This window comes from Rhinoderma darwinii, chromosome 5 (assembly GCF_050947455.1).
Source record: "Rhinoderma darwinii isolate aRhiDar2 chromosome 5, aRhiDar2.hap1, whole genome shotgun sequence".
Taxonomy (NCBI): domain Eukaryota; kingdom Metazoa; phylum Chordata; class Amphibia; order Anura; family Rhinodermatidae; genus Rhinoderma; species Rhinoderma darwinii.
Window position 1 is genome coordinate 334,126,218 of NC_134691.1, and position 15,267 is coordinate 334,141,484.

Sequence of the window (15,267 nt, forward strand, 5' to 3'; positions counted from 1 at the left end):
TCCATAGTCACATCTTCTGTATCTCCTTGTGGACAGGAAGTTGAAACTAATGTCAGCCATATTAGGGGCTTTAGAGTTATGTTTGCGGTCACTTGGTCACCCAGCTTACATACAATCATACACAACACAAACTTCCCTGCTTTTTTCTCCCCTATTCACTTTCTGTGTCTGTCTAACAATTTTACGTATGAAGCCTCCATAGTCACATCTTCTGTATCGCCTTTGTCCTCACTTCTCCGCTGACATAAGCATGACGGCTAACAAGATTCTGGGAGTCGGCAAAGATAACGTCTTCCTTTAAGACTTCCATTCATTTTAATGGAGGATACAGCCGGGGAAAATATAGCTATAAATTATAGTGTCGTCATAGATCACCCAGAGGTTTTATCTCTACAAGATCTTGAAGAAAAAACCGGGAATCCATATTACTTGGTAGGATCATTCTAGTCCGAACCAGCCCAAATTAAAAGTTCATTGCTTTCTTTAAGACCGAAGTAACGGAAGTGACCGTCGCAAAGCACTTGGGCAGGTGGATGTGGGAAATTAGCTGTCGGCCCTTGTTTGCAGCTGTCCGATCGCTCTCCTCTACCACTTAAGTATGTTGGGCACCCCTTGAGTGAAGAAGAATTGGTATTGAATTCCTGTCAGGTGCTTAAAATAGAAGGGATTTACCATTCGTTAAAAAGGGTTTCATTGTCATTCAGAATCTATCCAAAATAATTTATTGGGGGATCATTGATTGGAACATTTTAAAACTTAATGGGGAAAATAAAAAACAGATCTATAAATCGGCCCTAGAGGTGTACGTTTTTCGAGCACATACCTATACAGTATTCTCTTAGTAATATATACCATTGTTTAAGCCTATGCATATTCCACACAACCGTACAGGGAATGCACTAACATATATATTCATCTGTGTATTTGCCTGACTCCACTGCAGTAATTTCCATATGTATAGTACCGGGTGATTCAAAAAGGATGGTGCAAAATGATAGCCTTCGTATTCATAACTGAGAGAACATCGCACCAAGAAATATACACCATCTTCTTGCTCAATGCATGGTACCACCTCCAAATGTTGACAAAAATAAGACGGTGTGGAGCTCAGATATAAACAAAGGAGTCGGGCAGTAAATAACAATCTTCAGTCGTAGAGGAAATTACACACCAAGGAGTATCCTCATGCGTCGGGATTTTAAAGCAAGTATGCCACATTGTGGAAAATGTATATGGGAGGTATCCTCCAGCTCACCTTCAGCAGAATCACGCTGCTTTCTGCGCCCCGGATCTTCATGTCGGCACACGATCTATGGAACGAACAGAAATACAAAGAAGGATCCAGCGCCATAAAAAAAATTGAGGAGTAAAGTTTTAAAAAGGAAACTGGGTTCCAATTTTATTTGAAAAAAATCTTTAAAATTGAGGACACATATCCAAGTGCAAAGGCGGATAGAAAAGTATGCACGCTGCCTACGCGTTTCAGACAGCCACAGTCATGATTAAGGACGTCTGAAATGCGTAGGCAGCGTGCATACTATGTGTCCTCAATGTTAAAGATTTTTTTCAAATAAAATTGGAACCCAGTTTCCTTTTTAAAATTTACGTCTCAATTTTTTTGGGGGCGCTGGATCCTTCCTTGTAATTCTGTTTATGCCACATTGTGATTTGTTCCTAGATAACCTCTTTAAATATTGTAGTGTTGCTTTAGTTGAGCTGTAAGTGGGACCTCCCATGGTCCACGCTCTTCTGCACTTGGGAGACACAAGGTAGTCTCGTTGACTGTATGTCTCTTACGTAGGTGGCGTAGACTGGAAACCACTTCAGCCTCTTTAGCTGCACACTAAACACAGTACCTTCTTAGTTTCTATATTGGCATTCGACTGACTACATTCATGTGCCTTCGAGGGAAAGTTGGTGGCCAAGTGTTTTTGACTGATATGTGGGTTTAAACAGTCAAGCAGTGGCTTCGGGATTTTCATGCTCACACGTTATAAAAACCTCTCCTCAATATTAAGCTGGTGGTTATGTTGCACTGCGATCCCGAGGGCTTCTCGAAAGCAAGAGTAATGTGTCTTCTCCCGCGCTGCTCCTTTACAGTCTGCTTCCTTTTCCCTCCCCTGTCTAATTCACTTTCTCCTTCTAGAATTTCCTTTAGACTTTTATTTCAAAATGTCTTTTCCCTCCTTTTCTATTTAAACCACATTTCTGCAGGAGGGTCCACATTGAATGTTCTATGAAGGAAGCCTGTCAGATTGCTGCAGTCCGTCAGTCTGCAGCCACAAGGTACGGCAGGGTTATTTTATCCTCTGTGTTATGCTTTCTTCGTTATGGAATAAAACATTTATATGACTTTTTGGATCATGTAGAATTATGTAAATTCAAGCATAAAATCCGAATTCCTCCTTCGGCTGCTATACAGGTCCTTCTCAATGAATTAGAAGATCATCAAAAAGTTAATTTATTTCAGTAATTCAATTCAAAAAGTGAAACTCCTATATTCTATAGATTCATTACACACAGAGTGATCTATTTCCAGCATTTTTTTCTTTTAATGTTGAAGATTATGGCTAACAGTTAAAGAGTCTCTGTCACCACATTATAAGTGCCCGATCTCCTACATAATCTGATCAGCGCTGTAATGTATATAACAGCAGTGTTTTTTATTTTAAAAAACCGATCATTTTTGACGGAGTTACGACCTATTTTAGCTTTATGCTAATGAGTTTCTTAATGGAGAACTGGGCGTATTTTACTTTTTGACCAAGTGGGCGTTGTACAGAGGAGTGTATGACGCTGACCAATCAGTGACCAATCAGCGTCATACACTTCTCTCCATTCATTTACACTGCACATCGTGATCTTGCTAGATCACTATGTGCAGTCACTTACTCACATATTAACGTTACCGAAGTATCCTGACAGTGAATAGACATCACTACCAGCCAGGACGTGATGTCTATTCAGAATCCTGACACTTCGGTAACGTTTGTGTGAAATTTACATCACAGCAAGCGTAACCTAGTTTTAAATGACCGTTTACAGAGATTACGCTTACTGTTCTGTAAATTTCACACAAACGTTACCGAAGTGTCAGGTTTCTGAATAGACATCACGTCCTGGCTGGTAGTGATCTCTATTTGCTGTCAGGACACTTCAGTAACGTTAATGTGTGAGTAAGTGACTGCACATAGTGATCACTATGTGCTGTGTAAATGAATAGGGAGAAGTGTATGACACTGATTGGTCGCTGATTGGTCAGCGTCATACACTTCTCTCCACAACGCCCACTTGGTCAAAAAGTAAAACACGCCCAGTTGTCTATTAAGAAAGTCATTAGCATAAAGCTAATATAGGTCATAACTCCGTCAAAAATGATTGTTTTTCTAAATGAAAAACATTGCTGTAATCTACATTACAGCGCCGATCACATTATGTAGAAGATAGGCCACTTATGTGGTGACAGAGCCTCTTTAATGAAAACCCAAAATGTAGTCTCTCAGAAAATTAGAATATTGGGTAAAAGTTGAAGGTTGTAGACTCGTGGTGTGACACTCTAATCAGCACAAAACACCTGCCAGGGTTTCCTAAGCCTTTAAAGGGTCCAACAGTCTGGTTCAGTGGCTACACAATCATGGGGAAGATGCTGACCTGACAGTTGTCCAGAAGACAATCATTGCCTTGACACTCTCCACAAGGAGGGTAAGCCACGTAAAGACATTGCTAAATAAGCTGCTGTTCAGAGTGCTGTATCCAAGCAGATTAATTGAAAGTTGAGAAGAAGGAAAAAGTGTGGAATAAAAAGGTGCACAAGCAACAGGGATAACCGCAGCCTAGAAAGGATTGTCAAGAAAAGGCCATTCAAAAATCTTGGGGAGATTCACAAGGATTGTACTGCGGCTGGAGTCAGTGCTTCAAGAGCGACCACCCACAGACGTGTCCAGGACATGGGAGAAAACTGTCTCATTCCTTGTGTCCAGCCACTCATGAAGGAGAAAAAGGACTGGTGTGTTGCTCAGTGGTCCAAAGTCCTGTTTTCAGATGAAAGAAAATTTTGCATTTGAGGTCCAGAGTCTGGAGGGAGAGTGGAGAGGCGTCAATCCAAGTGTCTTGCGGTCCGGTGTGAAGTTTCCACAGTCAGTGATGGTTTGGGGGCCGTGTCATCTGCTGGTGTTGGTCACTGTGTTATATAAAGTCCAGAGTCAGAGCAGCGTCTAGCAGGACATTTCCCAGCACTTCATGCTTCCCTCTGCTGACCGCTTTATGGAGATGCGGACTTCATTTTCCAGCAGGACTTGGCACCTGCCCACACTGCCAAATATACCAACACCTGGTGTAATAACCACAGTATCACTGCGCCTGATTGGCCAGCAAACTCGCCCGACCTAAACCCCATAGAGAATCTATAGGGTATTGTCAAGAGGAAGATGAGAGACACCTGACTCAACAATGCAGACGAGCTGAAGGCCGATATCAAAGCAACCTGGGCTTCCATAACACCTCAGCAGTGCCACAGGCTGATCGCCTCCATGCCACGCCGCATTGATAACACCTCAGCAGTGCCACAGGCTGATCACCTCCATGCCATGCCGCATTGATAACCCCTCAGCAGTGCCACAGGCTGATCACCCCCATGCCACGCCACATTGATAACCCCTCAGCAGTGCCACAGGCTGATCGCCTCTATGCCACGCCACATTGATGCAGTAATTCATGCAAAAGGAGCTCCGACCAAGTATTGAGGGGAGATACTGGACAGACTTCTCAGTAGGACGACATTTCAGTATTAAAAATTATTTTTTTAATTGGGCTTATATAATAATCTAATTTTCTGAGACACTAAATTTTAGGTTTTCATTAACTGTTCCCATAATCATTAATATTAAAACAAAAAAATGCTGTAAATAGATCACTCTGTGTGTAATGAATCTATAGAATATACGAGAGACTTTTTGAATTGAATTACTGAAGTGTAACTTTTTGATGATATTCGGATTCATTGAGTAGGACCTGTTTGTATGTAAATGCAGCCAGAAATGTTGGGTCTAACCTGCATATTTGTTGTTTTTCCATCTCTTTGCTTGGCATCTCTTAATGTTTAACTCTTTCTTGTATGCTTTCTAAGTGGGCAGGCTCTTCCCGGTGTGGTGTTTACCATTACTTTGGTGTTCTCTTCTGCTGTCCACATATCCTATATCTGTGAGCCAATCAAATATCTCCACACTTGTGCTCCCTCTCACAGTATTCAGTTTGACAGACACAGAAGAAAAGCAGCTGCAGCTGCATCCCCCTCCTCCCTTTCCTCCTTTTGTACGATCTACTATATTGCTGTCGACAGTTCTTTTTGGGAAACACAGAGCGCTAGGGAAAGGGAGACTACAGGCTGATGGATGGTGAGGCAGATGCCTCTTTTTTTTTTTTTATAAGATGTATTACAAAGTTTTTATATTTTCACATGTATTACTGATTTATGCAAAAGTTCTAGCAATAGATACAATTGTAGGGGTGTATCAGTCGGATGTATATAGGATGGAAGGAGAAACAGACTAAAACTACAGACTGTAAATAAGGTCTTTTCTTCTGTACCAATCTTAGATTTATCTCTTATACTCTATTTACCACCAAAGCTGTATTCGCCTTTGGGTATAGTTTTCCTTCTTCGTGCTGCTGGGATCCACACAAAACAAACCGTGTAGTCAATTTCCTTCAATTCGACTTCTGACCATCTAGAAAATCTGCTAATCTAGTACTTTTTTTTTTTTTAGCATAGAATTGTGACCAATGTTTTTTGGAAGAATTATTCAAAATTAAGATTCAAAACGGAAACCGGTGTTGAAAAAGTAGAGTTTATATACAGTACATGCCTTCTTGAGTGATCATCAGAATAAGTAAATGAAATGACCTTTAATTCTTTCCTCCTGGTGACTACATATCTGTTCTCCTCAGTCCGAGAAAGATATTGCATATCCCTGACAGTCGAAACTGTTAGATTCTCAAACAAGCGGTCGAGTTTTCAGGTTCATGTCCGCGCCTTTTATCTTTTTTGACAGCGTGCATAGGGATTTAATAGGAGTCATGTTGGTTTTAAGCAGTGTAATATACTTCTTTTTACCCTGCGTGTCAAGCACTAGATAGACAGTGACTGCAGGGCATGAAATCGGCTTTTTTCACAATTGGTAATATTACCTGTCACCCCGGAGCCAGAGGTGTTGATCATGGAAGTGACAAAGTTTCTCTTATGACAACGCTGCATTTGTTGCGTTCTGAAAAATAAGACCTCAGTTTAAAAATATATATATATATATATATATAAACACAAAATGTGAATATCTTCTAGAATATATATGTTAATTTAGACATTATGTTTTTTTTTTTAATTTGTACATTTGTGTCACGCTGGGAGCAAAGCCGATACGTATAATATAATACGTATTAATCATGAGGCCATTTCGGCGGAGGTGATTTTACTTCTTGCTCGAGGCAGCAGCGGGGTTAGGTGTTTGGACAATTTTGTATTCTGGATTGCTGAAAATTGTCTCTGTTAATATTTTTCATTCTAGTTATCTAAAATGACTGGTTATTGTAAAAAAAAATAATAATAAAAAAAAAAAGTGTAATACATAAATATATTTTATTTACTTTTAGTTTCTTTTCTTTTTTTACAATAACCAGTCATTTGTGACTTTAAAACATAGATATTTTTGGAATTTACAATATAAATAGTTTAGTAGCTGTATGTACATTTGTGCATTAAAAAAAATATATATATGTATTTTTTTTTTTTGTTTACTATTATTATACTCTTTATTATAACTTCATAGTTTAATGAAAAATCTATATTTAAAAAAAAAAAAAAAGTGAAACCTCATTTGAAATTTTTATAATGAAGGGTAAAAAAAAAAGCCTCATGTACCTGTAAATATTAGTGTCATTTATAATGGAGTTGTCCACTATTTACAATACCTTTTTGTTCGAAGGGTCCCCATAAACAGATTGAGGGTTTTCCCACCAAAGAGACCCCAAGTGATCTGCTGTCAACTGCGAGGGAACCTGTCAGCAAGTGTTTAAAGGCCTTGTCCCATGAGAGCCAACCCCTTTCATATTGAAGCCCTGCTCCTGGCACCCCTGACAAAAAGCTGTTGATGCCCAGGGGGAAGACTGACCAGACCTTTCCTCTGCAGTGGCCGTAATGTAGTATTACATGACGGCCATTTAAATTAATGTCAAATCATGTAACACATGCAAAGCGGTATCCTCTATTACAGAGCGGCCTTCCTTTCTCGCTCATAGAGGGAGGTCCTGAGTGAGGGACCCCTCCTATGACATCAAAATGCTCTAATTGGGTATATGGACAAGGGTAGTCTTTGAGGCTACCCCTTTAATTCCCCTGCAGCACCACCACAGGCAAAATTTTGCATTACATGGTGCTCCTTGAAATCAATGGGTTGTCCCGTGGTGTAATTCATGAAGACTGGTCCCACAGAGAGAGAGGGAGAGAAACTCTTTATAGCCGATATCTGATCCAGAGAATTGATGGAGGGCATGAATGTGGGACTCTCCCCTATTAACTTAGAATATTTGAAATAAATTGGCAGACCGATTTATTGTAAATTTGTTAGATGTGACTTTTGTAGTCTAGTGTTATTTTTTCATTTTATTTAGTTTTTGAACAGTATGAAATCAATTTATTTCATTTATTTTTTTTACTATATATTTTATTTACATTTTCAGTAACTTTATATATTTCTCTCTATTTTTCTCTATCTGTGTGTGTGTGTGTGTGTGTGTATATTTTATAATCCCTTATTTAAATGTATAAATATTTTGTGAAATGCAGTAATGGAAGTTTGGGCTCTGTATAATTCCGGAGTAATTTATTTTTTTATTTTTTATTTAATAATGCCTATATGTTAACGCTACGAAAAAAATTTGAAACATCAGTTTTTCTTTGGCCTAAAGTGGGAAGTGAAGAAGAGCCTCGGTAATTTACTGCTACGTGCACCCTCTTAAATTATTCTAAACCTGTAAATCAGTTTTATTGAAATGTTCTCAGCCTCCGGCTAGGTATTTTTTTACTCCTGACAGTTGCCCTTCTGCATTCTGAAAAGATATTACAGTTACTGTCTCTTCACCTTTTTGCCAATGTTGTAAATTTTTACTCTTCTGGAGTGATGGCTCACGATTGTCCTAGTGATTTTATTTCCTCCTTTTTTAAAATTTTTCCCTTATTTAAATTTTTTTCTTTTTGGAATTTTTACTCTTCTGCATAATACAAAAAAATTAAATCCGACAACAGACGTAAGTGTTTGATTGGCCACGTCGAGTATCGCCGGTCGCATCCTTGGTGCTAATGAAATGGTTTAGACCCCTTCAACATTATTATATGTCTGCAAGTCATGAATATTTTTGGATAAAATTGTGCCCCTCCGGGAGAACTGGCCTGTTAATTTAGGTTAAGCCAGCCATGCCACAGCCTCATTGTGCTGCTCTAATATGCTGATGTTAACTTTAAAGGTTTATTCCCATCTCATATAGTGATGGCACATCGCTTGGACGCCATCACTTTTTAATTGATTGGGAGTCTGACAGAAGGGACCCCCACCGATCCCTTCAAAGATTTCCATGCACAGGGTGGCTTTCGGCCACTGGCTATCAGGGAACTGCAGCATTGCCCCATTCACTCTAAGGATCGTGGGGGTCCCAGAGGTCAGAGTCCCGGGCGATTTGCCTTCACTTGGTGAGATGGGAATAACCCTTTAAGGCTTCCTCATGACAACATGGACTTTCTTTGGTCATATTAATTTTTTCAATTATTAAAAAAATAAAATTATTATACCCTCCGTACCAATGTATTTTATGAAAGCCGACACCTGCCACATATAAAAATTGAGCGCAGCACTTTACACTCATCGGCGCCTTCATGCAATTTTGCATCAATGTGAAGTGCTTCATAAAAAATGCATAACAATTCAAGTTTTGGGCTGAAAGTCTGACCTAGGCAGAGCCTGAGACGCACATAATCTCCTAAGGCCTCATTTACACGACAGGGTCCGAGTGTCGGCCGGGAAAATCGGCCGTTTTTGGCCTATTTTCCCGGCCGGTTTGCATCCGTTCCGGGCCGAGTTTCCGTTTTTACCGGCCGATTTGGACCCGATTTGCATCCGTTTTTTTCCCTGTCCGTTTTAAAATCAGATGAATTTCATTTAAATTTGTTGGCACACACAGCCCTTTGTAGATAATGCCACAGCCCCCCCTGGTAGGTGATGCCACCCAGCCCCCTGCAGGGGATGCCACACAGCCCCCTGCAGGGGATGCCACACAGCCCCCTGCAGGCGATGCCACACAGCCCCCTGCAGGCGATGCCACACAGCCCCCTGCAGGCGATGCCACACAGCCCCCTGCAGGCGATGCCACACAGCCCCCTGCAGGCGATGCCACACAGCCCCCTGCAGGCGATGCCACACAGCCCCCTGCAGGCGATGCCACACAGCCCCCTGCAGGCGATGCCACACAGCCCCCTGCAGGCGATGCCACACAGCCCCCTGCAGGCGATGCCACACAGCCCCCTGCAGGCGATGCCACACAGCCCCCTGCAGGCGATGCCACACAGCCCCCTGCAGGCGATGCCACACAGCCCCCTGCAGGCGATGCCACACAGCCCCCTGCAGGCGATGCCACACAGCCCCCTGCAGGCGATGCCACACAGCCCCCTGCAGGCGATGCCACCCAGCTCCCTGCAGGCGATGCCACCCAGCTCCCTGCAGGCGATGCCACCCAGCCCCCTGCAGGCGATGCCACCCAGCCCCCTGTAGGCGATGCCACCCAGCCCCCTGTAGGCGATGCCACCCAGCCCCCTGTAGGTGTTGCCACCAAGTGCCCTGTAGGTGATGCCACCAAGTCCCCTGTAGGTGATGCCACCAAGTCCCCTGTAGGTGATGCCACCAAGTCCCCTGTAGGTGATGCCACCAAGTCCCCTGTAGGTGATGCCACCAAGTCCCCTGTAGGTGATGCCACCCACCCTGCCCCCTGTAGGTGACGCCACCCACCCTGCCCCCTGTAGGTGACGCCACCCACCCTGCCCCCTGTAGGTGACGCCACCCACCCTGCCCCCTGTAGGTGACGCCACCCACCCTGCCCCCTGTAGGTGACGCCACCCACCCTGCCCCCTGTAGGTGCCCCCTGTAGGCGACGCCACCCACCCAGCCCCCTGTAGGCGATGCCACCAAGTCCCCTGTAGGTTGCACCCACCCACCCCCCCCCCCTTCCAGGAGAAGTCACTGACTTCAATGTCCATATATGGACAGTGTAGTCACTGACTTCTCCTGAAGAGGAATTCCCTGCCACAGGTCGGGAATTCCGCTTCAGAAGTGAGTGACTTCGCTGTGTCCGTATATGGACAATGTAGTCACTCACCTCATGTAGCGGCATCCCCGGCCATAGAGTCGGGGATTCCGCTGCAGAAGTGCGTGACTTCGCTGTGTCCATATATGGACAGTGTAGTGACTCACTTCTCCTGTAGCGGCATCCCCGGCCATAGAGTCGGGGATTCCGCTGCAGAAGTGAGTGACTTCGCTGTGTCCATATATGGACAGTGTAGTCACACACTTCTCCTGTAGCGGAATCCCCAATCCCCGGCCGGGGATTGGGGATTCCGACTCCTACAGCGAGCAATAAAAGACCCTCCTCCTCCTCCTCACATGCACTCTACACTGTGAGGAGGAGGAGAGAGATTGCGCGAGCGACGGTAACCCGGCCATCACTCGGGACACATTCCGGTGATGGCCGTGTATTACCCGGCCCCATAGACTTCTATGGGAGCCGGGCGGCCGGGCACCTGGCCGAAAATAGAGCATGTCCTATTTTTTGACGCCCGGTTTTCCCGGCCGTCAAAAAATCGGTCGTGTGAATAGCCCCATTAGGGGTCTATTATTCCTAATGCAGCCTGGTGCCGGCCGATTTATGAATGGCCGGCACCCGGCCGGGAAACCCTGTCGTGTGAATCCCGCCTAAAAATAAAAGTTCAAGATGAGTTCATACATGTCTACACAGGGAGATGTGCTGCCGACAGCGATAATATTTTAGGCTACATAAACTATACAATCAGCTGAAGAACGAGCGTTTGTGAACCCTCGTACGCCTGATCATTGGCCTGTGTAAAAGAGTCTTAAGGGCCCTTCACACCGGTCAATTATCGGGCTATCGAGCGTTCACAAAACAGGGCAACGATCAGTCGAACGATCAAACGCTCGATCATCTGATTTGTATAGTTTACGCAGCCTAAAATATGATCGTTGTCGGCAGCGCATCTCTCTGTGTAAAACGGGAGATATGCTGCCGACATGATAGAAATGTATAGGGACAAGTGATCGTAGTAACGGGCACTCGTCCCCATACGTCACTCCTTGTGAAAGAGGCAAACGATCGCCGATCACCGAGCTGTGAACAAATGCCCTAATTAGGGGCAGGTGGTGATTATATTTGCAACTGCTTAACTTCTCACCTCTGTAGTAGGAAACCCACCCCAAAAATGTGACAATCGGAGAGTACATATCTCTGATTGTTAAGAGGGGTGATAATGCAGCAACCCAGGGGAGTGTGTGTTGAGAGGATGGGAGTTGTAGTAACACGGCTGGCTGTAGTCTACGGTGTAGCCGGTGGTTCCTAGGGACTCTACCTTCTCCTCCCCCACTCCTCTTGGGCTGGTACAGTAATAGGGGGGCTGCACTGATGATGATGGTGGTAGTGGTCTTTCCCCCGGGACAACACCTGATTTAATATGGTGTCTCTGGCCGGTGTTGTGAGTGGGGTGCCCGTGATGTTGTAGTGCAGGGACCAGAGGACGCGAATGATGGTACAACTCACATTTACTGCAGAATCCAAATATGTACAACACGTCCAAGATGGAGGCCCACTTCTTGCGGTCCACTTCAGCCAATGGGGAAATGAAGGTGACTGGTTGGTTACCGTTTTACTTATCCAGCAATGGCCGGGCAGAGAGGCCACAATTTCCAGCAGCAGTCGTATAGTTACGTGAATTCACTTTTGCAGTGATTTTGGTAAAATGGAGAGACTTGATAGACACTTAGATTGTGTTGCCGCGTGGGGCAGGACCCCAGACAACGCCGGCCGTGCTCTGAAGCCCGGTCACGGTTACTCTTCTCAGAGGCAGGACACACAGCTTCTGAGGAGCTGAAGGAATATTGCTGTGGTGTTGTGGTGAGAGCCGGGGTGCAGGTGGATAATTCTCACTTTCTTGCCTGCATTGAGGCTGTGGTAGGCTCAGCTAACAGGGCGGAGGCCTATCGGCTTCTGGAAGGTATAGCAGCGTATAGCCTAGAAACACGTCCTCTGCCTAGAGCAGGAAGGACTGAGGGATCTCTATGGTTATAGCAGGCTCCACTTCCTTCCAAACACATCAAAGATTCACAATGCTCCCTCTAGTGGCTCCCAACTAGAAATGTCACATCCTATTTGCATGGTGAACAGCACATAATGTGGAAAATAACAAAGCGTGTAAAATACATTTAGGCCTTATTCACATGAGCGTATTTCACGTTCGTGTTACGCGCGTTAATACAACGGACGTCACACGGACCTCTGCAATTCAAGCGGGCCATTCAGACATTCAGTGTTTTTCACGCAGCGTGTGTCCGCTGCGTGAAACTCACTGCATGTCCTATACTTGTGCGTTTTTTGCGCATCACGCACCCATTGAAGTCTATGGGTGCGTGAAAATCACGGACAGCATACGGACACACATCCGTGTGCCATGCGGTTTTGATGCAACAGTTGCTAAAGAAATGAGGAAAAAAACCTCCTTCAGTTTATTTTGCCGACATAAAAAACGCATGACGTACGTATGACATACGCGTGTAAAGAACGCAGACACGCACTGTACACGGATGTCACACGGAACTGCAACGCAAAAAAAACGCTGGGTTTTTTACGCGCACAAAACTGACACGTTTGTGTGAATAATGCCTTAGACAGGAACCAGAGGGGTATATTCTGGGATGCTGCAATGACGTGAAGAAAAGTTGCTGTATCTACTCCCTGGAGTCACTGAATGCTGTAGAGAAAGATGATTTTAACATTCTGTGATCTCCGGTAATATATCTCCAGCCCCATAGATTCTAGCCGCAACAAACGTTTTAAGTTATGACGTATTGGGTACGTCCTTGGCAGTGAGAAGTTACTCTATACAACTTCCAATATCATCTCATTGTATAGCCTATGGAAGGCAGGTCAATGACATATTCAGCATGACTATAGTATAAAAAAAATTGAGATTAAAATGAAAAAAAAAAAAAAGACTGAAAAGTTTTAAAAAGTTACATTCATCATAATATGGAACTTTTCACTAATTTTTTTTCAAAAAATGTTACATTTTAATTTCACTTTTTCATTTTTATATACCTGTGCCATGCTGTAAATCTTCTTTTTATGCCATCCATGGCTTATACTATTAAATGATGCTTATTACTATACCAAAGGGGGGGGAAACTGTGTTCTCCAATTTTTACTATTCGTAAGGCCAGATTCATACAAACGGGAGTTAACTCGGCCGTAAAGAAAGTGACGTTTTTCACATCTAAGATGCCCCCGTGTGGGTTCCGTTTTCACGGATTCCCATCGACCCCAGTCTATGGCGGGATCCGTGAAAACAGAATTAAATAGGACATGTTCTATTTTTCAATGCACCCTTCACGCGGTCTGTCGAAACAACAGCCGTATGAACAGCCCTATTGAAATGCATGCGTCCGCGTGACGGCCGTTGTTTTAACCCCCGTCACATGGACGTACTCGACGTTCGTCTGAATTCGGCCTAACAGTCGGTTTTGTATTTTCCTGAAAAGAAAGTGGACGAAATCGCACAGCGTGTCCACCCTGCGAGCCAGAAAACACCCACATTTTTACGTCTCCGTCTAAATGTAAAAGAAAAATTATTTTTTTTTTTCTCCTGTATCGCCCGGTGTTGGATATTGATGGCGGAAGAGTGACACAACGGCCGCAGATAGACATTCATTTATTTATAAGGGAGCGCTGTGGTGTTTTTCTATTAGTTATTTATTTATTTACTTTTTTGCTGAGTCCAGTTTTATTTTTCAGTCCTGAGTCACCCGGAGTGCGGGTTCTGAGAGGCCGTGTTGAGGCTGGATGTGTTCACATTTAATCTTTCCCTGTAAAGACAGCCTGAAGATCGCTCTGATTTGTGCCCTGTCAGCCGCTCTGCAGTAAAGTGTGAATGTCTTCAGCTCTACTTGAGAATCAGCATTCTACGTTTTAACCCCATCAGTTCCTTCTTTGGGCCTCTTTCACATATGGTTTTCTTGATCCGTATAGAAAACACCATAAGGTTACGTTCACACTTCGCGTAAATACTGCAGATTTTTCAAAACAAATTTTGTTGCGGAAAATCCACAGCATAATACAGTAGCAGCAAAAAATCTGCTGTAAAACGGTTCATAAATTGACCTGCGATTCGTTATTTTTATTTTTTTTATCCGCAGCATGTCAAATGTATTTGCGTAATCGCTCCTTTTTGTTGGAGGTTTTCACCATTGAATTCAATGGGGAGGTAAAACCCGCAACAAATAGATGTTGTGAGTTTTGTGGCGGAAAAGCTGCGATTCCGCCGCAAAAATCAACTCTGAAGAAAAATTGCATATTTACCCAGAATTCTGTGCTGCTTTGTCCAGGTCGGCCTCCTAGGATGACGTTTCATCCCATGTGACCGCTGCAGCCAATCACAGACTGCTGCGGTCACATGGGATGAAACGCCATCCCAGGAGGCTGGACGGCAGAGGGATGTGTCGCCATGGCTACGTAAGTATGAAACTTTTTTTTTTTTTTTTTGCAGTTTTCCGCAGCGGACATTCCACCCGAAAAACTGCACCACAATTTGGTGCGTTTTTTTTGTCCAGAATTCCCTGCGGCGCCCAGGGCGGATACGCTGTGTGGGTGTATCCGCCCTGTGTGAACATAACCTAAAAGTACAGATCTAAAAACTGCAACACAGGTCACTGGGGCAGTTGCCATTTTTGGTTAACTTTTTGGTAAAATTGAAGCCTATGAATGGAAAAATGCCACTGGGGCCAAAAAGAAAAAGGTAAAGTGTGTAAAAAACTTTATATGGTCTTTGTGGCAACCAAAAAAAGGCTCAAATTCATCCCAATTAAATTACGAGCTATTTCAATACCCATGGACAAGACTGACGCTGTTTCTAAAACAAAAATCAAGCAAAAAAACACACCCTTTTTTGTAATC

At 43.7% G+C, this 15,267-nt stretch overlaps 1 protein-coding gene across 5 annotated transcripts in view; it reads left to right on the forward strand.

Moving 5' to 3' along the window:
• Positions 1–15,267, forward strand: part of PHF14 (PHD finger protein 14) — a 230,168-nt gene that overhangs the window by 152,494 nt on the left and 62,407 nt on the right. The window contains exon 19 of one of the 5 annotated variants that reach the window (XR_012847778.1): positions 2,215–2,286. The exons of 3 other annotated variants lie outside the window; for them this stretch is intronic. Coding sequence is in view for 1 of the 2 variants with exons in the window: in XM_075827759.1 (XP_075683874.1) it covers positions 2,196–2,240 (45 nt within the window). In the remaining variant the exon portion in view is untranslated. Of the gene's footprint in view, positions 1–2,195; positions 2,287–15,267 lie in introns of all 5 variants that reach the window. One more of the 5 variants, XM_075827759.1, reaches the window with a different exon arrangement.